The 21378-nt window shown below is 41.7% G+C and overlaps 1 protein-coding gene across 1 annotated transcript in view; it reads left to right on the top strand.

The window, feature by feature from the left end:
* Positions 1-21378, top strand: part of RYR1 (ryanodine receptor 1) — a 1073089-nt gene that overhangs the window by 632472 nt on the left and 419239 nt on the right. The window contains exons 62-64 of the mRNA XM_078661091.1: positions 9498-9547; positions 11957-12017; positions 13744-13982. Coding sequence (XP_078517217.1) covers positions 9498-9547; positions 11957-12017; positions 13744-13982 — 350 coding nt within the window. The remainder of the gene's footprint in view (positions 1-9497; positions 9548-11956; positions 12018-13743; positions 13983-21378) is intronic.

The following is a 21378-nucleotide window of genomic DNA, read 5'->3' as shown; positions in this document are numbered from 1 at the left end:
GGAGGAAGGGGACCGGAAAAAGTTGGTACAGGCTCCAAAGGAAAGGAAATGTCGACGTTTCGACCCAAGACAGAATACTGGGTGACTAGGTTCCTCAGGGGCGGGTCTTCATCAGGACAAGGGAGGGAGGGGGGAACAGGCAATGTGCACGTAGGTATAATGACCCCAATATCAATGGGCACCTGTAACAACAAATAAATATGCTGACTAAATATGTCCAAGTACTGTCATGGAAGTTATAACGTGATCAAGGACAAAACGGCACTCACCCTTAATTGGTGTGCCACATGTGCGATGTTAGTCCGCACCCAAAAAGATTTGCCAATGTGCTAAAGTGAGCACTGGAAAGAAAAACAAAGTAGCCATTAATGCTACTAATTGTCACATGGAATAATCATGTAACACCTGCTTTTTTAATTGCACATCGTACATTTGCCAAATAAAAACACACAAGCACCCTGGCAAACACATCAATAGATAACGAACACTCTCAGTCTTGTTCATCCTTATTTATCTACTAAAGATTCAGTATCGTCATACACCAGGCCACAATGGCTCACCAAATAATTCTAAAGTAACGAGAGGGTTTCTCAACAATTATAGTCTCTAATGGAAACAGCGGATTGTAATAAATGAAACACTCACCAACACGCCGTCCCTTGAAACAAATCTTAGTCTTCGATACCAAATCACTACAGAAAGGGGATAGGATAATTTGATTACAAACAACCTCCCTATCCAGAACGGGCATTCGTTAATTAAATGAATAAATATGTTTAAGCCAGCAGTCCTTAACCTCGTACCTTTCATCAGTCTCCCAAGACGCCAAAACAGTATGCCTTAGTCCACAAGCTGTAACGGCTCCGAGTCGCCTCAATGGAAAGCGGAATCCCCTTACGTTACGGGGCTATGAAATCACCTAGCAACCAAGACGTGCCACGTCATAGTTACCAAAACAACGCCCCTGGAGCGTCAACGTGGTTACCTGGCAACAAACAAAGCGTCTTCAATGGCGGACAAAGGCTTTTCAGTTAATAAAAACGAGCAGCCTCGATTACAGACACCCACTAAGTGTCTTGTTAGTATCATGGCCGATACTCCACATTCGCCCAGAATGAATGCTTCATTCTAATCGGTAGTTTAAAAATAACATCAAAGAAGTTCGGAGTTTAAAATTTTTGATTAAGGTGAAAGGAAAATGTGACAATAAACAATTATAAACATGTTCCAACAGTGGTAATCAAATTAGTGTGTCATTCAATACTCGTATCGACAGTGGTATATATACATAACCAGTTTAGTGTACATTCAATAATGATATTGTTCACAGAATCAGTTCTTGGTTACTCTAATACATATTATATAAATAACCAATAGAGTCTCATAGGCTGTAACAATCCTTATTTACCAAGATGACACATGCTGAATAATGTTACATAGGTACAGGTAAAGATAGAGGCTTAACCAGATCAACCATTATACAATGTGGCCATTTGTCTTGTTATCTCTTCATACTCATTGAGCGCTCTATTGACAGTATCAAAAGTGTGCATCCATTTGCACTCTCGCACATTTAAGGTATTCGCAAAATTGCCCCCCCTGGCATTCAAAGTGACCTTCTCCAAGACCCACCATCTCCAACTTTCGGGCGAGTGAGCAAATTTTACTAAATGTTCTACTAAAGGGGCTCCCTGCACCTTGCAGCGAATTCTGCTACAATGCTGCAGGATCCTCGTTTTTACCTTTTGTACAGTTTGTCCTATGTACCAGAAACCACATGGACAAGTGATTACATATATCACACCAACCGAATTGCAATTAGTATGATGCCTCATGGTGTGCGTATAGTTGTTGTAAGTGCACTGTTTTAACTCCTCTGTTAATGGGCACGCTTTACACGTACCACATTTGTGGTGGCCCAATACCGGTGGAATATTCCAGAGGGTGGTCTGGGCCTCCCTACTCTTACTTGGTAATAATGATTGCACCACATAGTCCCTAATGCTTCTTCCCTTTTTGAATGCGTGCATGGGTGGGTCTGGGATCCCTATCTCATCAGCCACTAAATGCCAGTGGCTGTTAATAACTTTTTTAATGTCACTGCTCCTGGTGTTAAACGTAGTTACACACGTCATTCTTTCATTCACCTCAGTATTTTTTACCCCGGGTTCTAGCAGGAACTCCCTGTGGCAGAACCAAGCCTTCTTTCGTGCTTTCTTGAGGAGCCGCCGTGGATAGCCCCTATCAATCAGTCGTTCCATGAGTAGTGTGGATTCATTAAAGAAATCCTCCTTGCGCGTACAATTCCGACGCAACCTCAGGAACTGGCCGTATGGTAAATTGTCCCTGAGGTTGCGTGGATAATGGCTTGTGTAACGGAGCAAGGTGTTCCTTTCACTTGGTTTTCTGTATAAAGTAGTGTGCAAAAAAAACCCTTCCTCCACTATACTTATATCAAGGAAGTTGATTTTATTATTACTGTACTCCAAGGAAAATTGTATATCACTAGATCTTTTATTAAGCCACTCATGGAATTCAGTCAACCGTTTTCACTCCCCTCCCAAATCTATAAGGCAGCAACTTAGCATCCTCTCATACCTTTTCAAAGCATTACTGTTGGATTCAGAGGTAAGCAGGGATATACATTCTATGTCCTCTAGAATTTATTTGCCTGACATTTTTTCAAGGCCCTCTGCCGGACTGAGAACTGATCAGAAATCTATTCAGAAGGTGAGACACCTGCAGGTAGAACTATCCACCAGAAGAAAAAATTACCTACCTTTGGTAACATTCTTTCTGGTGGACCCTTAAAATACCAAAAATGCCACCAACTTCCATGTTTAGGAAGGCTGGTCATCTATAAATAAATCTTATTAAGGTTCCAAGTTAGTTTGTTGTTCCACATCTTATAAGAATTGTTGTCACTCTCATTCTGCTTGCCTCGCTGGTGAGGAAAAAATAGAATAGGAAACTGGTGTCTGGAGCTTATGATCCAGTGACATCACTGTGCCATAATTTTCAGTGCCAACATAGAGCCAGTGCCCCCTGCCAGTGTGTAAAAGGCATTGGAAAAATTTCCAGATCAAGACTGGTAGCTAGGATGGTCAGAAGGTGAGTAGTTTGCAGATAGAGAGTATCCACCAGAAAAATGACCTATGGTGTGTGTGCAAAGATGCACCTCATTAGTACCATTCTAGCACCTGAATACATCAATCAGCAACTGAAGCGGAACCATGTGTGCCTCTTCCTGTTTAGTTAACTTTTGATTTTAGATATAATTTTTTTTTGCTGAAATCTAAAAATGTGTAAATTATGATGCAGACGGTCGATCAGGTTACAAAGGCATCAAATCCATAACTATGTGGATAATACTAAAACTGCAGAATCACATATATGTTTAGTGGCCCTGTCCATATGTGTTGAGAAAGTGAATAATGAAAAAATATGCTTCGATTTCCACCTTCAGTGGGTTTTGAGGAGTAGTGTCTGGAGTTGGGCCTTGTTTTTATGGACACAGAATATTAAGCTCTTGGGATGAAGTTCCTTATTGGCATCATGTACAAAGCCTGCTCCTTTGGTACACAAACCAGTCTTAGGGAACTTCATAGGAATGAGGATCCTTAAGCATATTCCAAGATTCAGGCCCTAGGAAACCTTGTGAGTAAATTTCAGCAGAAATGGCCATTGCAGCTACTTAAGAGATTCCGTCCTAAGCATTTTATACAGTGAAAACGAGTTGAAAGACAACATGAGCAGGGTTTCCTCACTGAAGATCTCATTTATGTTCAACATTAAAGCTTTCTTACTCTTTCTAGCTGAAGATAAGATCCTACCTGAAGTTGGTGGTTAGCATTTATCATGTGTATATCCTTAATCCTTTTATCCAATGGCTTCTGTTGATGCTTCAGCCAGGGTTGATTCCCAGGCATATTTAGTTGAATAAGGAAAGTGGCTTAGAGTTCAAGGAAGCAGGTAAATCTAGTAAAAAAGTTACCACATGTGATATCTCATACACAGCTGTTTTGCTCTGAATTTATTTTAGCAAGGAGCTTGTATTTCACTCAGAATTAAAAAATACGGACAAAAAAACAACTAAGGGGCCCAGTAGGATGTCAGGTGGATCGCCACCGCCATGCGGGCGGTGGCGATCCGCCCGACATCCATGCCCGCCACCCATTTCCCCCCCGCCATATTACTATGGCGGGGGGGACCGCGGCAGACGGAAACACCGTCCGCTGCTTTCCCGCCCCGGTCACCATGGGGCCGGCGTGGAAAAGAGTTCATATGGTAGCGGTGTCTATCAGACACCGCCAGCCATATTAGGATGGGCTGTGGGAGCTGCTTTTCCAGGTGGTCTTTACTATGGGGGCCCCCTGCAGGCCCCCATGGTGAAGGCGAGGTGGGGGTTGCTCATGGGGGATACCTGTGGTACCCCCCTGCATTTGCATACACAAAGCGGCAGGCACCGCGCGGTGCCTGCCGCTTTGTGTATGCAAATGCATCCAATGCATTCATAACATTGCGGCGGGTGCCGGTGTGAACACCGCCCACCGCAATGTTATGAATCCATGATGCGGCCGCCAGTGTGGCAGGCACATCATAATGGCCAAGGCGGGACCGCCGCTCCGATCGCGGGCGGTCCCGTTTTGCACGGGGATGGCGGGTGGGCTAAGTCCTCCCGCCATCCTAATGGGGGCCTAAGTATTACCTCTGAATACGTGACGAATTTTTGCTCTGGTGTCATTGTTGGTAGCTTATTAAAGAACATAACATTTCAAAGTAATGCTTTTTTTCTTCACTTTTACGTGGTAATGTCTGCTACTATTGTTGCTAATGTAATGTTGACAGAGACTTCAAATAACGTATAAACTATCTTTTAACTGTCACTATGTAGAGTCTATCTTTGTCTGTAGGTGCATCTTTTCCAAATAGGGTCAAGGATAAAAAAAAATGGTGAGGGTACTCTATTAGAGCTGAGGCTTTGTAAACCACAGTGCTGCACATTGTCCATAAAAGTGACAACCTGCTGTTTCAAATTGCGTTTTCATACCCCTCCATTTCATCCCACGCATCTGGCCTTTTCCAGATGACCAAATACTGGGCCATTTCGTCTATTTCTTCGTTCATCTTGGGTAATAAAAAGGGTGTCCATAATAATGTGGTTATATCTTGATCGTTTTAAACTCTTAGGTCTCCTTTTCGAAGATTTGCGCTGCATTTGCACTTTTTGGCTATGACTAGCTGGGGATAACCTCAGATTTGTGCAAGAAATGAAATTTTAGAATCCTAAAGAGTGGCATAAAGGTTATCTCTGTGATTCAGTTACCCAGTAATACCAGAAATTATAGGACAAAGTGAATGGCATGTCATAATGGATCATTAAACAAATATAATTATCCCAAAGTATTGTCATATATATTGACAATATTGCAAAGCCTTATGCAACACGTTTATAATATTGTATTAAGTAATACCAAATAAATTATTAAAACTCTCAAATCATACAAGTCACCTAACTGTTAAATTTATTTTCAAGCAACTACTGTAATTCCACTCATGCCAGTTTACATATGTTTTCACAGCTCAGCCTAACACACTTCAGAAGTTACAAACCTTACTCAGCTTTAGCACGTACTTTACTATTGCAATGCAGCACACATGTCAATCAAATTCTCAAACTTCTAATACAAATTCGAATATTTCAGACATAACCAACAACTAAAATCAGATTGAAGATTGATGATATCTATTTTAGTTTTATATGTTTGTCCTTTTTCTTGGGGAACATTTCTGGGCAAAGTGGAGAGCTGTGCATTATAAACATTCATCGGTGCGAGCAGCATTGTTAACTCCTTGCGTGCTCATGACGAGCTCAGCTCGTCATGAGGCACGGTGGCCGTGTGCTGATGGCGAGCTGAGCTCGTCATGACACGCGCGGTGCTCACACGCGGGGCTAATTCCCCCGCGGTGATGAGCCTTCTAAAAAACGTGCGTGGTCATGATGAGCTGAGCTCGTCATCAGCACAGCGCCACCGTGCAGCGTGACGAGCTGAGCTCGTCACAAGCACCGTGGTGCTGCGTGTGCCCCCCTCCCCCCCAGCGCCACGGGGGAATTAGCCCAGCAGCGAAGGGGTTAAAAACTGAGCAATGATAAACACAAAGGTGCCAATGTAAAAAATATAGAAGTAAAAAATATCGATGAAGAAATATAGAATACAAAGATATCGACTCCCTATACTTAAATAGGTAAGTACAAAAATATCGAGAAAAAAATATTGATGTAAAAAATATAGTTGTATAAAATATCGATTTTTATATGTATATATATATATATATATATATATATATATATATATATATATACAATAAAATAATAAATATTAAATATGTTAAATAATAACATTAATATTCAAAATAAAGTAGATTTAATGTAAATTAAAAAAATATAACAAATAAACGTAATTAAAAAAGTTAAACACATACATAATAATTCATATATATTTACTTTAAAACAATAAACTATGAATTTTAATTTATTTTATAATTTTAAAATAATATAAACATTTACGGATATATATATATATATATATATACATATATGTACCAACAACATAAAATCTAATAAAAAAACATTCTATTATAAATTAAAACCTTAAACTATTTAAAAATCTTCAAACTTACATTTCCTACTCCAGTCAGTGCAAAAGTAGGGAAAGTGTTGGATCGCTGAGGGGTAAAAACAGTAGGGAAAGTGTTGGATAGTGGAGGGGTTAAAAATACTATTCCCTTTCCAGTGAGTGCAACAGTAAGGAAAGTGTTGGATAGCGGAGGGGTACAAATTAGTATTCCCACTACAGTGACAGTAACAGTAGGGAAAGTGTTGTATAGCGGAGGGGTAAAAATTACTATTCCTATTCCAGTGAGTGTAACAGTAGGAAAAGTGTTGGATAGCAAAGGGGAAACAATTACTATTCCCACACCAGTCAGTGCAACAGTAGGGAAAGTGTTGCATAGCGGAGGGGTTAAAAATACTATTCCCTTTCCAGTGGGTGCAACAGTAAGGACAGTGTTGGATTGCGGAGGGGTACAAATTAATATTCCCACTCCAGTGACTTTAACAGTAGGGAATGTGTTGTATAGCGGAGGGGTACAAATTACTATTCCCACTCAAGTGAGTGTAACAGTGTAACAGTAGGGAAAGTGTTGGATAGCGGAGGGGTAAGAATTACTATTCCCACTCCAGTGAGTGCATCAGTAGGGGAAGTGTTGGATTGCAGAGGAGTAAGAATTAATATTCTCACTCCAGTCAGTTCAAAATTAAAAACAAATAAAATATTAACAACAAAAATATTTAAACAACAAAATAAATTAGAAAATATATAAATATGTTACAATTAAAATACAAATATATTTATTATTCATTAACAAAAACATATTGTTAAATACATATGAAAAATACCTACAAATATTATATGAAATAAAATAAGAAATAAATTCCAAACAAATAAATATTTGTAATTGGAAATTATTCAGAAACAAATTATTACATACATTTACTTTCTTACTTACTTTTTAATTTCCTACCCTATAACATCACACAATTCACAACCCACATCTAAATTTAAAAAAATGTTCTTCCTTAAATAACATAATTAATTACCAATTAAAGAAATATTATTAATTAAAAAACAAATTAAAACACACAATTAATTAACTTCCTACACTTTACCTCTATAACCCCAAAACCCACAGCTAAAATTAAACTGTAAAAAAATTACTTACACTATTAAAACTTATTTTCAATTAAAAAACTAATAGTATTTAACAACTAATTATAAAGTAACATTAATTTACTCCCCACACTGTACCCCTATAACAGTAAATACCCACACAAAAAATACCCTAACTAAATATCAATTAATTACATTACTTCCCACACTTTACCCTATAAACCCCATAAACCCCACAACCCACATCTAAAATTAACTACACAATTTCCATATTTAATTGTCAATTCATTGATTAATATTTATTAACAACAAATTATTATTTAATTAAACATAAATACTTCCCACCCTTTACCCCTATAGACCCCACAACCCGCACCAATAATTAATTACACAATTCTCATAATTAATTTACAATAAATAATTAATATAAATTAACAACTAATTATTAATTAATCAGAAATTACTTCCCACACTTTACCCCTATAAATCCCACAACCCACACCTAAAACAAAGTACACAATTACTATAATTAATCACCAACTAATTAAAATGTATTAATAACTAATTATTAATTGATTACAAATAGATTACTTCTCACCTTTCATCCCAATAAATCCTGCAACCAACACCTAAAACAAATAATACAACTACCGTAATTAATTACAATTAATTAACAACCAATTAATAAATAATTAGAAAAAAAATTATTGCCCACAATTAACACTATACAATCTCAAATAAATAAATATTTATAAATACAAATAATCATTAATTTGAAATGGGAATTTTTATGTAATAATCTTATACAAACAGTACTAATAGTGAGGAATATGCCCTTTTTGGACTTTTATTAATAGGGAATGGATGTTTCAGGGTGATCCTCAAAGGCATGTCAGACTACTTAAAAACTTCTCTAGTACTACTTTCCATATTCGCAAATGCCTTTGTGAGCAGCCCAGATAAATGTATGTGTGAATGGTGGATGTACTAAGTGGTCTAAACCATTGGTATCATTCCAAAGTATGGTTTCAAATAAAATGCTTTAAAGCATTATTGGAAGAAAATAACATGGTGCAAATGGAATAGTTCCACCAGTTAAGCATTACAAGTTCATATTAGTTATTAGATGTTAAGTTGTTTACTTAAAATGCCTATTGTTTACAGTGCTATTAAGTTAATGCAATGCAATCATTAGTGATATAGGTAGAAAGAGAAGGCAGTAAATGGACTAGAGTGTTGTAAGAAAGGAAAAAAGGAAATATCACAAATCATGGTAATATAATTGAGTACATTAATCTTGATAAAGTCCAAAGATAGACATTACTCTATAGAGATGTTAAAACTCTTTGGGAAGTTCCAGTACTCCCCACAAAATATAGAAAATAGCATTGGCCAGCACCCTCCTTTTCATGAAAGCACTTTGAGATCACACAAATTGAACGATGGAGAGTCCATTAGCTAGTATATCTTTACCCGTTTAAAATGGTTATCGCACTGCATTGAGCACTTGCATTTATCTGACGGATGGACTCTAAAAAACAAGCGTGGACAATTTATTAAGGTAGACCATAGGGGTATGTGTAATGATAGCTCCATCAACACTTTCATGTACATGGGAATGTGCATGTTTTCCTATGGGATGGTCTTGTTTTTCTATGCTGTACAATCTTTCAAAATATTTACATTGTCTCTTTTTCCATCGCTCCTCCATTTACTTTTCTTTTCCTTTGTCTTCTGCCTTTTCTTCCTCATGCTTTTTGCTTTTAGCATCTTCTGCAAGCTTTCTGCTCTGGTTCGGCACCGAGTCTCTCTTTTTGGTAAGCATCCTTTTCTGATTGTGGATGAGGTGTAGGATGTATTTCTATACCCCCATGCCCCGACCCCTTCAGGTACAAACACTCCTGGTGGAAAAGCATTCTTCCTGTCTACTTTGAGAGTTTAATCTCCCACTGTTGCCTGTTCTATTCTTTCTCTGCTTCTTTGTTCCTTTGCTTATCTCCCTGGTTAGTGTTTCAACTTTTACCATTAAGACGTTTGTGTAAGGCACAAAAGTCTCTATCTTATGCGCATTCTGTTGACTGAGGGACTTGTCTCACAGTAGAAGACACAACTTTTTTGACAAATTTAGGTTACCTGTATGAAGAGCACAGCCATTAAGGTGTTTGTGTAAGGCACAAAAGTCTCTGGCTTATGCGCATTCTGTTGACTGAGAGACTTGTCTAACTGTAGGAGAGACTACTTTTTTGTCAAATTTAGGTTACCTGTATGAAGAGCACAGCCATCAACATCACATAGATTAGGGTTTTATTTAAACTGTGTAATTAATCAATTGGCTATTCATGTTGGTGGAAAATACCTATGCTTGCCATTGGCAGTCTAAAGCCAATATACCCTGCTCTAACAACTACATAAAGTTAATTGATCTTGACTTTGAAACATTATTTGCCTTAGGTGATGCTCGGGAATATATCCTGGGTCCTGGGACTCAAGCATCAAAGTTAATATCAGAGTTGCGCTATGATTATTGCCATTGACTGCTGATTGTCCAATTCAGTATCATCAACATTGACTCAGCATGAAAATATGTCTGCACACAGAGAACTCTGTATCAAGGTCATTAGTCCTGTTTGCTGCTAGAGTTTCATCTAAGTGGTGCGTAGCCTACATGGGTCAAGGTCAGAAACATGAAAAGTCTCATGCCTAAACCATAGCAACTTAACTGGTTGGCTTCTAGAGCAAAGTCACAGTCACCTTTTCACCAGGGCAAACCATGTACATGCTATTCTGTTAAAGAGGCATTTCCTTGGACGTTGGTTTTAGGACACCAGTATGTAAACTGGCCAATGCATTATTGCTATGCAAGAACCCGGAGGCTCCCTCTTCATGGGTCTATTTCAACCTGCCAAAGGCCACAGTAGCAGGCATGCTTCTGCCCCCTACCGCTGCTGATTGGATCATGAAAGTATGGTTGAACATGGACCAAACTTATAATATCCAATCCACACTACGGTCTCATGAGAAAACTCTACACAAATGTCTAGTCGAATTCATTTTAAGGTTGACATATTGAGTTTTTACCACTATGTGTATATCAATTATATGCTTGTTAATATTACCAAGATTGTGTCAATGCTCAAAAAGCCACTCCTTTAACAAATGTTCTCATGTTCTTAACAGATAACGTGCAAATAATCAAAGTGCATCTAACATTGTCATGTGGTTAGAACTCACATAAGGATTGCTCATACGAATTGTATAGGCTCTTCTGGTCTACTAAAACTCAACAGGCAACCCTTGATATTACTGTGATTTTATGGCATGTTAGAAAATTTCTCAGCACCATGACATGGTGCTATCTGCACTTTGATTATTTGTATGTTGTCTGTTAGAAATATAACAAGTATCTTTTCAAAATGAGTGGCCTTTTGAGAATTTATTGACACGTTTTTGGTCTTATCAACAAGACTATACTTGATTTACTCACAGAGGCGTAATCAGAGTATGTCAACTTTTAATTAATTTAACTAGACATTTGTGGATTGGATCAAGAAGACTGTCTATGGGTTCTGGAGCCTTCCATTCTAAATCTGAAATTAAACATTATATGGGAGTCCTTCAGTCTTCTAGAATGGAATTCTAACACATGATTCTGTTTTCAATTGTTTGTCTATAGAATGTAAAAATGAACGTTGAATTCTAAAGGGAACTAGCAAGTTTATTAGAAATGCTAAACTCTCTTCAGAGCTTTGTCCAACAGTTTCACTCTGGCTGACAAACACCAGATGAAAGCTGCTAAGCTTTCTCATCCAAGAAATCTGCCTGCGAAATAGAGATTCAACTTCTTCTCTCAGAAGCAGAGTGCCTGTAGAGAAGGAAAGTAGCTTTCATGATCGTTTGACAAAATATATACTCAAGGTCAATGTCTCAAAGAGTGATTTTGGACATCTTGTGCCCCAACAGACTACCATAATTAAGACAGCCCAAAAAGATAAATAATAGGTTTATGACCAGACCCCTGAGGGTGTGGTGGCAGGATGAGTGTAAAGCTGATGATCATTGAATTGGACAGTGAGGCTAGGCGGGGTTGAAGGCAGTGTGGGGAACCAGGAGTGAAGTAAACCTTTGGGTGCAGTGTAATGTGAAACGTTTTAGAGTGTTATGCTCATGAAATAGCAAGGTGAGGTCAACTATGTCTAAGATGTTTTCTTTCTGTCATCCCCTGCTAGGAACTGATGCTGGTTCTGTTGTGAACTGCCTTCATATCTTGGCTCGCTCTTTGGATGCTAGGTAAGAGTACAAATGAAGAGATTTCCCACCTCTGCCAAACAAATAGAGATGGTAGAGCTGCTGTGATTTATCAGATCGAATAATTGCTCATTGTTTTGTCTGTCATTGTGAATAATCCATCCATCCCTTACCCAGCCACCCATCCCTTATTGGCTTATTTCATTACCCTTCAGTAACAAAATCAGTCTCTTCATCAATCTGTCTATAATACATTATCTCACCAGCCTTCCTATTGTGAAGGTAATAATCAATACAACCATTCACCATCTGTTGTGTACATCCATTGATTTGACTCGCAATCTGAACATCCATCAGTCCATGTATTGATGCATCTAGACTTCAGTCTTCTATTTCCTCCTTTCATCTGACAATCCATCCTCCTATCTATCCGTCTACATATTCCATTCCACACACCTATTAACCCCTTCAGGGCTGATGACGAGCTCAGCTCATCATGAGCGTAACCTGCCGTGCGCTGATGACGAGCTGAGCTCGTCATGTAACGCGGCTTTTTGCAAAACGCAGCACGCAGTGGGAAAACCGCTAGTGCGCATGCGGTTAAAATGAGTCAATTAATTTACCTACCCTTTTGCTAGTGTCGGATTCTACTTCCATGCATCTCTCTGATCAATATATGCATCTTCTTGCTAATATAACATTGCCTAGCATGAAACCAACTTTCTGTTGAACGAAACTGGCCTTCATTTATCAAACAATTGTTCCACTCATTTATCCTTTCATCACCCCGTCCCTACTACACTTCTTACTGGAAAAGTTGAGATTGAGGGGTCGATTAGGATCGCGGACGGAGTCCGTCCGCGACCCCTGAGGAGGAGGGAACGTCCGCATGGGCTGCGGCGTTCCCTCCGAGCAGATTAGGATGTGACCGCCAGGGTGGCGGTCACATCCTCTATCTTTAACATTGCAGCGGGTGCAGCTTCAAGCTGCACCCGCCGCAATGTTAAAAATGCATGCATCGCATTTGCATGCACAAAGCGGCAGGCACCGCCCGGTGCCTGCCGCTTTGTGCGCGCAAATGCAGGGGGGTACCATAGGTACCCCCCATGTGCACCGCCCACCCCCCCTTCACCCAGGGGGCCCGCAACCGGCCCCCGAAGTGAAACTCCGTATGCTTTTCCACGGCGGAAAAGCCGCCGCGGAAAAGCATGTCATTCACACCATCCTAATATGGCTGGCGGTGTCGGATAGACACCGCCAGCCATGTTAGAGCCTTTCCGCCGCGGTCGGAAGGCGACCGCGGCGGAAAGGCTGCGGACCGAATCCCAGACCCACCGCCATCCTAATATGGCGGTGGGTCTTTTGAGGCTCCGCAGCGATTTATCCGCATCCTCCGGGCCGGCGGTGGCTTCCGCCGGCCCGAACGATGCGGAAAAGCGCTATCATAATCGGCCCCTAAGCACAGTATGAGACCACCAGCCAGTGTCAGAGACCCTTCTAGGAGAAAGATAGATACACTCAGAGAGACTATTTCTCAGAGAATACATGTCAGCAGAGGAGAGCTACTTCAGCACAAAGGGTGTGCGATCCTGGAAAGAAAGTCCTTTATGCACAGCTGCAGAGAATGAATAAGCCTATGTTAGTAGATGAGAGACCACAATAGAGACAAGCCTCATAAAAACACTAGTATGGACAGAACCTCTTTCATCATGTCTCTTACTGGTCTACAGAGAACAATTAAATATGTCCTTGATTTTATTTCTTTTAGGACAGTGATGAAATCAGGTCCTGAGATTGTGAAGGCAGGCCTGCGCTCCTTCTTTGAGGGTGCCTCCGAGGACATCGAGAAAATGGTGGAGAACCTGAAGCTTGGCAAGGTGTCACAGTCCCGTACACAGGTTAAAGGAGTGACACAGAACATGCACTACACAACAGTGGCCCTCCTGCCTGTCTTGACGTCCCTCTTTGAGCACATTGCTCAGCACCAGTTCGGAGATGATGTCATACGTAAGAGACTGAAGGGGGAAATGTGGGTGGAGGACTTAGCTGGAACTTAAAAACTAGTATTGATTCTGCTTTTTAGTGGTAAACTGCTGTCATGTTTATCATAAAAGGACTTTCTAATTAAGAACTTAATTTTGTGTGTACTACATAGTTTTTAGATATCACTAGGTGTCAGTCTTGGTTGAAACAAATTCTCATTACATATATACGGTGCCAGGTGATGTCTTGTATACCTATTGGTGTGACTCCGCATTCTTCGAAATGAGGATTCTTTAGTGTCTATAAGATAAAACCTGTTGACATACGTTCCTTTTTTCAAACAACACAGATGTGAGCACTTCAGAACTTTAGCACTGAGTTTTGCAAGTGATGTATTCTTTAATCAACGCATTTTCTTCTGGTGAGCTGTCTTGAGTAATACGGTTTAAGTAGTTGCAGGAAATGTGCCTGGAATTAGCCCCCAGACAACCTCTATAGATACTTAACATGGTGCTTGGGATTCGAGCAAAATGCCTTCATTTTGAATTGATACTTTTGAATGGGAACTGTGTCCTATGGAGTCTATATGCTGACACCATTTGATGTACAGATGCAGTCCACTTCCTCAGACATGGGTCCTCAGTAAAAATAGTTTGGATGTATGTCGTTACTACGCATGCATTTACAACGCATGCCTTTACGACGCAACTTTTACAACGCAAGTCGTTACAACGACTTGCGTTGGGGGGCGCTGGATAGTGAATAGTTTAATTTACTATTCCAACTCCAGTCCCCGTGGATAGTAGGGAAGGAGTTGGATAGTAAATTAAACTATTCCCTATCCTGGAGCGCCCCCCAGCGCAAGTCGTTGTAACGACGTGCGTTGTAAAAGTTGCGTCGTAAAGGCACAGCGTTGTAAAAGTTGCGTAATAAACGCTGTTCCCCCTTCTGACCCATGTTCTTGTTGTTTCATGTGGGAAACTGTTCTCACCTGTTAGCTGATATGCCACAGTTTTGAAGGGTGCTTGCTTTACGTTTTATGCTTGGTAGATACTGGGTTTCTTTACTTTCCTGTGACTGCAATCAAACCAAATATCTTTCTTTTCAGATGATGTATCAAGTGGCATGAATGACAGAGCCTGTGGTGTTACTGGAATTGCTTATTTTCATTCTGCAACTTCATTGTCTCTTTTTAGTTGTGAACTCAGGCGGTTATATGGTTACAGGGCACAGTCATTCAGTTTTAGCACTGCCCAAATTTCTCTGTGATGAGATTGGCTGACATTGCTACAGTGCAAAAGGCTACTATGTAAACGTTTAATAATGTTTTCTACTGTGACATTTCACATTTCCCAAATTGGGATATTCTTTGTGCTAGTTGAACAAGTTCACCTTGAGTTCTACCTAGGCACTTCTGCTGACTAAAGCATATCCCGAAGTGCAAGTTTTCTGACACTGGATTCTCTCTGCAATCCATAAACAGGAGAATAACTCCACAAATGTGAGGGATTTCAGAACACCATCTTAAAAAAGTGTTTTTTTGCAAAGATGAAATGCCTATAAAAGGCACATTTTACATAAAATGTTTAGATTTTAAAAAGCAAATTAATACTGTAATGCATTTGGCTGACAACACTATTATACTGGACCCTTTCTAAAACTCCAAAGCAAAGGATACATGTAGCATCTAATACGCTGAGAACACCCTATGCTAATGTAACACTGCACCTTTAAGGAATTCCAAAGACCGTCAGCCGCCCCCATCATGCGATGCAGGGTGAGTGAGACAGTTCGTTTTTCCAGCTCCCTTAGAACACTGCTGCCTTTCTCAGGTTGTTTTTGGTTGAAAACCTTCATTTTCTGTGCGATGTTTAGCTTCATTCAGTGCCTTTTTCATTTTCTTTTCATTTTTGCATTTTTTGCACTGTGCACCTTTACCCTATTCTCATTCCTGAGCTGTTTTCTCTGGTTACCTTTTCCTTTAATTAACCATGCCAGCTCTTTATGACCAGTGCCCCTGATGTGGAGTGAAGGAATTCTGGAAGGATGAAAACAATGTTTGTGCCGTCTGTCTCCCAGATTACCACTCCATCACGAGATGCAAATTCCGACTAGACATGCTGGAGGAGGTTGTCTTGTCATGGTCCACCTGCTCCAGAGGGGCAAGCAAGCGTTGATCCTCCTCTTCAATCTTCGGTGTGACCAGGTCTGACTCCTCTTTGGTACCCTCATGATGCTTCTCAAGTAACTGGCACTACCACTCCTGGTTTACAGTGAGGCATACAACTTCAATGCATTTAGTGCTGAGGTGCCCAATGTAAAGACACTTCGACGTCGAGAGGTCTGTCGTCAAGACATTCGGCGTTGAGACGGTCAACTTTCAGGCAGTCCATATTGAGAATTGCAGGAGTTTTCCTGTCAGTGTCTGGTGGCTCTTCCTAAGGAAGTTCAGTTTCAGCATCAAGGGCTAAAGGTGCTACGAGGGATCCTGCTGTCCATTATATGGTGGCGAGAGTCCAGATAACGATATCCAGCAAGGACATGAGAGCCTGTAGGTGCATTGTTAATGTTCTCTTTTCTTTGAAGCCACAAGCCTCTGCTAAAGAGCCCCTGTCATCCAGTGGCGTAACATATTCTCCAGCAGCCCAGCGGTGCGGTGGGACCCAAGCTCCAGGGAGCCCACTCTGCACAGTACTCTGGCCGGAGAGCTCCTGATTGAGTCTGGAGGGGGACGTTTTGCTACATCACTGCTGTGTGCACCCTCTGTAGATGGTTACTCGCAGCTTCCTAGAGGTCAGGAGGTTCCATTTGCATTGCCTCCTACTGAGTCTAGCTTTCCAAAGCCACCTCTACCTGTTCCTTAAGAGATGAAAGCATTTTTAACGTTAAAAAAAAGGCAATTGGGTGTTAAATATTATCATGCCCATTAACAAAATCATATAATGCTCTCCTTTTTTGCCTTCCTTTCCTGTGAAGGTTTAGAAAACAGCTAGACTTCCAATGTATGACTCAGAGGTGAAATCTCTTCTTCTGAAAAGAGCTATGGAGAAAATGCCCAAGTTCCAGAAGTAAAAGGGTATATACTCTGGCTAATTTTGATCCAGAAAAGATGTCTGGGCCTGCAGTTTTGTTCTATTCTGGGACTTGAATATTCCAGATAATGGGTCAAAAGGGAAATGTGATGGCTTGCCCCGAGGTGAGGTCCCCCACACCCTCCTGGACTAGTAGAAAACAGAGATGCCGGATTAGGTTCAAGGGATGATTTATTTGAGTGTTCAGGCCTTCCTGGCATATAACAAAAAGATAACAAGACAAGGCGTTCCTCTTCTTCTTGAATCAGGTCACCTACAGCTGGTTGGGTTCTTCTTTGGGTCCCTGTAGGTTCAAACTGTCTTGTCCAGGTTGTAGTACTCGGTTGAATACATGGGGGGGGGACAAAAAAAGAAATAAAAGAGAACCTTTAGGCAACTGCCTTATTGCAAAAAGGGTGGTCTGTGCACCACCACCAGTGACCCTATCCGTGTAGTGCCTAGGTGAGGTATTTCAAGGTGTGGAGGTTGGTGTGGCCCTTAGCCCTGCCCAGCAGCCCCTTAACGAAAACGGACGCGCAGCTGCCACTTGCCTGAATCCACGATTCTCCGGGGCCCTGGTATGTTGAGAAACCACCTCCTCGTCTCTCCTCGGAGGACCGGTCTCGCTCTCCGTAAATGGGAAGCCGCTTCCTGGGCTCCTGGGTCGGTCTGCCTCGATGTCCTCGTCCGTCTCGTTGTTCAGTCCGCCTTCACCTCCACAAGCCGTGCCATTCGTCTCCTCGTCCTGCTCCTTCCCTGTGGTCAGCATCCGATCGCCTTCTTCGGTTTCTGCGCTCTCTATGTTTTGCCCGGTCTCAAGGGGTGTGGTCCCGGCGTTTCGAGCAGATGATACTAGACTGTCAATGCAGCTTTCTGTATGTGACGTTTCGGTGGCCATGTTGGAGTGCTCAGAGTTCCCTTGCTCATAAAGGGATGTCGCCTCGGCAAACTCATTACACTGACTTCCCCCTAGGAATGGAGCATCTTGACAGGAAGTCCACATTGCCCTGAAGTTTTCCTGGAACGTGGAGGGTGTCAAACTTGAAGGGCTGCAGGGCAAGAAACCACCGGAGAACCTTAGGGTTAGAATCCTTATGAAGGGACAACCAAGTAAGGGGTGCATGGTCAGTAAGCAAGATAAAGCGGTGACCTAGGAGGTAATACTGAAGGGCCACCACAGCCCATTTTATGGCCAGGCATTCTTTCTCAATGGTAGCGTAACCCATATCCCTTGGAAACAACTTACGGCTAAGGAATAGGATGGGGATCCGAGTTAATTGGGCTGGGATAGGATGGCCCCCATGCCATTGCCAAAAACGTCGGTTTGTAACACAAAAGTGGAATTGAAATTCGGGCAGGTAAGAACGGGTTTGTGGCACAGGGAAACCTTCAGTATGTGGAAGCTCCGCTCGTGTGCCTCTGTCCACTGAAATTTACTGCTGGACTGTCTTAGTGAGGAGGTCTGTGAGGGGACTGGATATGTCGGAGAAACCCAGAATACTGTAATACCAGACTAGTCTGAGGGAGGAGCGGATTTCCTTTCATGAGGTGAGTCGGGGAACGTGGGTGATGGCTTCTATCTTGCTCATCTGCGCAGATCCCATCTGGTAGTTCTCCTGTATGACCCCTTTCTGCCTACCTTACTACCTGGAATGGTCTCTTGTCGCAGCGCAACGACACACTAGCTAGTGTAGCCATGCGCTTTATAAATTTGTTTATTTTTATTATTAGATCAGGGGTTCCAGTCTTCCTCTATAACGACGACTGGTTGTTGAAGGCGGGCTTGCCCCAGGCAGTCGTCTCCCACCTCCAGACTATGGCCGACCTCCTGCATTTGCTGGGGTTCTCCATCAGTCTGTCGAAGTCGCACCCGATTCCCTCTCAGAAGCTCCTCTTCATCGGAGCGGTACTGGACTCGGCGTGGTTTCTGGTTTATCCTCCCGAGCAGCGAGTCCGGGATATTCAGGCTATGATTCCGATCTTTCAGCCTCTATCCCGGGTTTTGGTCAGGATGACCCTCCAGCTCCTGGGCCTGATGGCCTCCTGCATCCTATACGGGTTCTGCAGTGGGACCTGAAGTTCCAGTGGGCACAGAATCAGGGCAGCCTGTCCGATCACATCCAGATCTTGGAGGGCACTGCACGACAATTGCAGTGGTGGCTCACGAATCGCAATTGGTTCAATGGCAGATCCCTCTCCCTTCCCCATCCGGAGCATACAGTTGGGACGGATGCATCCCTCCTGGGATGGGGCGGCCACATGGGAGACGCGGAGATCAGAGACCTCTGGACTCCGGCGGAGTCCGGGCTCCACATCAACCTTCTGGAGCTTCGGGTGATCCGGCTTGCACTGAAGGCATTCCTTCCCTCTGTCCGGGGAAGAGTAGTGCGGGTGTTCACGGACAACACCACCGCCATGTGGTACTGCAGCAAACAGGACGGGTGGGGTTGTGGCTCCTATGTCAGGAGGTTCTGCCCCTCTGGAGTTGGCTTGAACACCAAGGCGTTTCCCTGGTGGTTCAACACCTGGCAGGTTTTCTGAACGCCAGGGCAGACGAACTCAGCCGCCGGTGCACGATGGATCACGAATGGCGTCTGAATTCAGACTTCCACTTCATATGTCTTCAAGATGTTGTGTGCATGGTGCATTCAAAGACTGTTAGACTCAAGAACTTGCCAAGAAGAGAAGGTATTACCTTATTTCGGTGCTGGCCTTTAGTTCTCTACTATTAAACTCTATTTGGCTGCCATCACTGCATATAGGAAGGGGAAACAACCTTTACAATGCAACTTTTACAACGCACTACCATTACAATGCAGTCATTACAACGCAACATCCCTTACAACGCATGCCATTACAACACAACCATTACCACGCATGACACTACAATGCATACAATTACAACTCATGTCATTACAACGCAGTCATTACAACGCATACCATTACATCGCATACCATTACAACGCATAGTACCCTTACACTATCCAACACTTACCCTACTGTTGCACCCCCTGGAGTTAGAATAGTAATTTTTACCCCTACACTATCCAACACTTACCCTACTGTTGCACCCCCCTGGAGTTAGAATAGTAATTTTTACCCCTACACTATCCAGTACTTACCATACATGCAATGTAATGGTATGCGTTGTAATGGTATGCGTTGTAAAGGTAGTATGCGTTGTAATGGAATGCGCTGTAAAGGTATTTTTCAGAAAATGTGTTGTAAAGGCATGCGTTGTAATGGAATGCGTTGTAAAGGATGTTGCGTTGTAAGAAATGCATTGTAAAGGTATGCGTTGTAAAAGTATGCGTTGTAATGAAAGTTTCGCCACCATCAGAAGGTCTCTCCATTTTGGGAAATCAACATTGTTCTTTCCAAACTATTTATCCCCCTTTTGAACTTAGGCAAGTCAGACTAACAGTACATTTCGTGTAAAATGCCTTTCCATGTATCAGTGCCATTCGGTCAATAGGGCACATTTGAGCTTCAAGCTCTATCCTTGGAGGAATTGCAATTGGTTTTACAACCTAAGAATATTTCCTTAACAATCCATCCTTCTTTCCTGCCCAAAGTAATTTTGAATCTTCATATCAATCAAACAGTCTCTCTTCAAGCTTTCGTTCCTGATACATGACAGGTAGAAAATAACTCCATATACTCGATGTGAAAAGGCTATGAAATACTACTTGGATAACATCACAACTATAAGCCAAACCAAGGAGCTATTCACAAATGATGGCACTGCACTGTCTGTCCCGGTTTGGCTACATGTAAACAAATCAAAGCTAAATGGTTAGTTTATTATATAATTACTTTGTTATCAAAGGATAACATACCCTTCCTATGGCACATTCTATTCTGTACGTGGAAAGGCAGCTACCTTTATGAGAAATTTGCTAATTCCAAATATTTGCAAAGGTGCATCCTGGAGCTCTGTGCAGACATTTACCAGACAGTAATGTATTGACTCTGACTCCAGACGAGATTCAGGTAGGTCAGGCATCTTTGCCCAATATATTTACTTAAATAATATATGTCTTGTCGCCTTTGGAGCACTCCATCAGGGTTAAGTGTAATTGAGCTTGCTGTTCTACTCTACTGTTTATGGATGTTAGAGAAAATCCCATGACAGAAAAGGAAAAGATGCTTACCTGTAATTCAAATCCTCTATTGTGAGTTTACCATCTGAATTCAAAAACAAACGTCCTGCCTTCCCATTTTCCAAATGCTTTGGTGAAAAGATGTTAACAATAGTGATCTTTCCATTGTATTTCTTTCAAAACAAACTGTCTTATTGGCTCTGCACTGCCTGGTGGTAAGAGTACAGCCTCTAAAATTGCTTTACG

This window comes from Lissotriton helveticus, chromosome 9, assembly GCF_964261635.1.
Source record: "Lissotriton helveticus chromosome 9, aLisHel1.1, whole genome shotgun sequence".
NCBI classification, from domain to species: Eukaryota; Metazoa; Chordata; class Amphibia; order Caudata; family Salamandridae; genus Lissotriton; species Lissotriton helveticus.
Note: the sequence above shows the minus strand (reverse complement) of the source record. Positions and strands in the feature narration are given on the sequence as shown.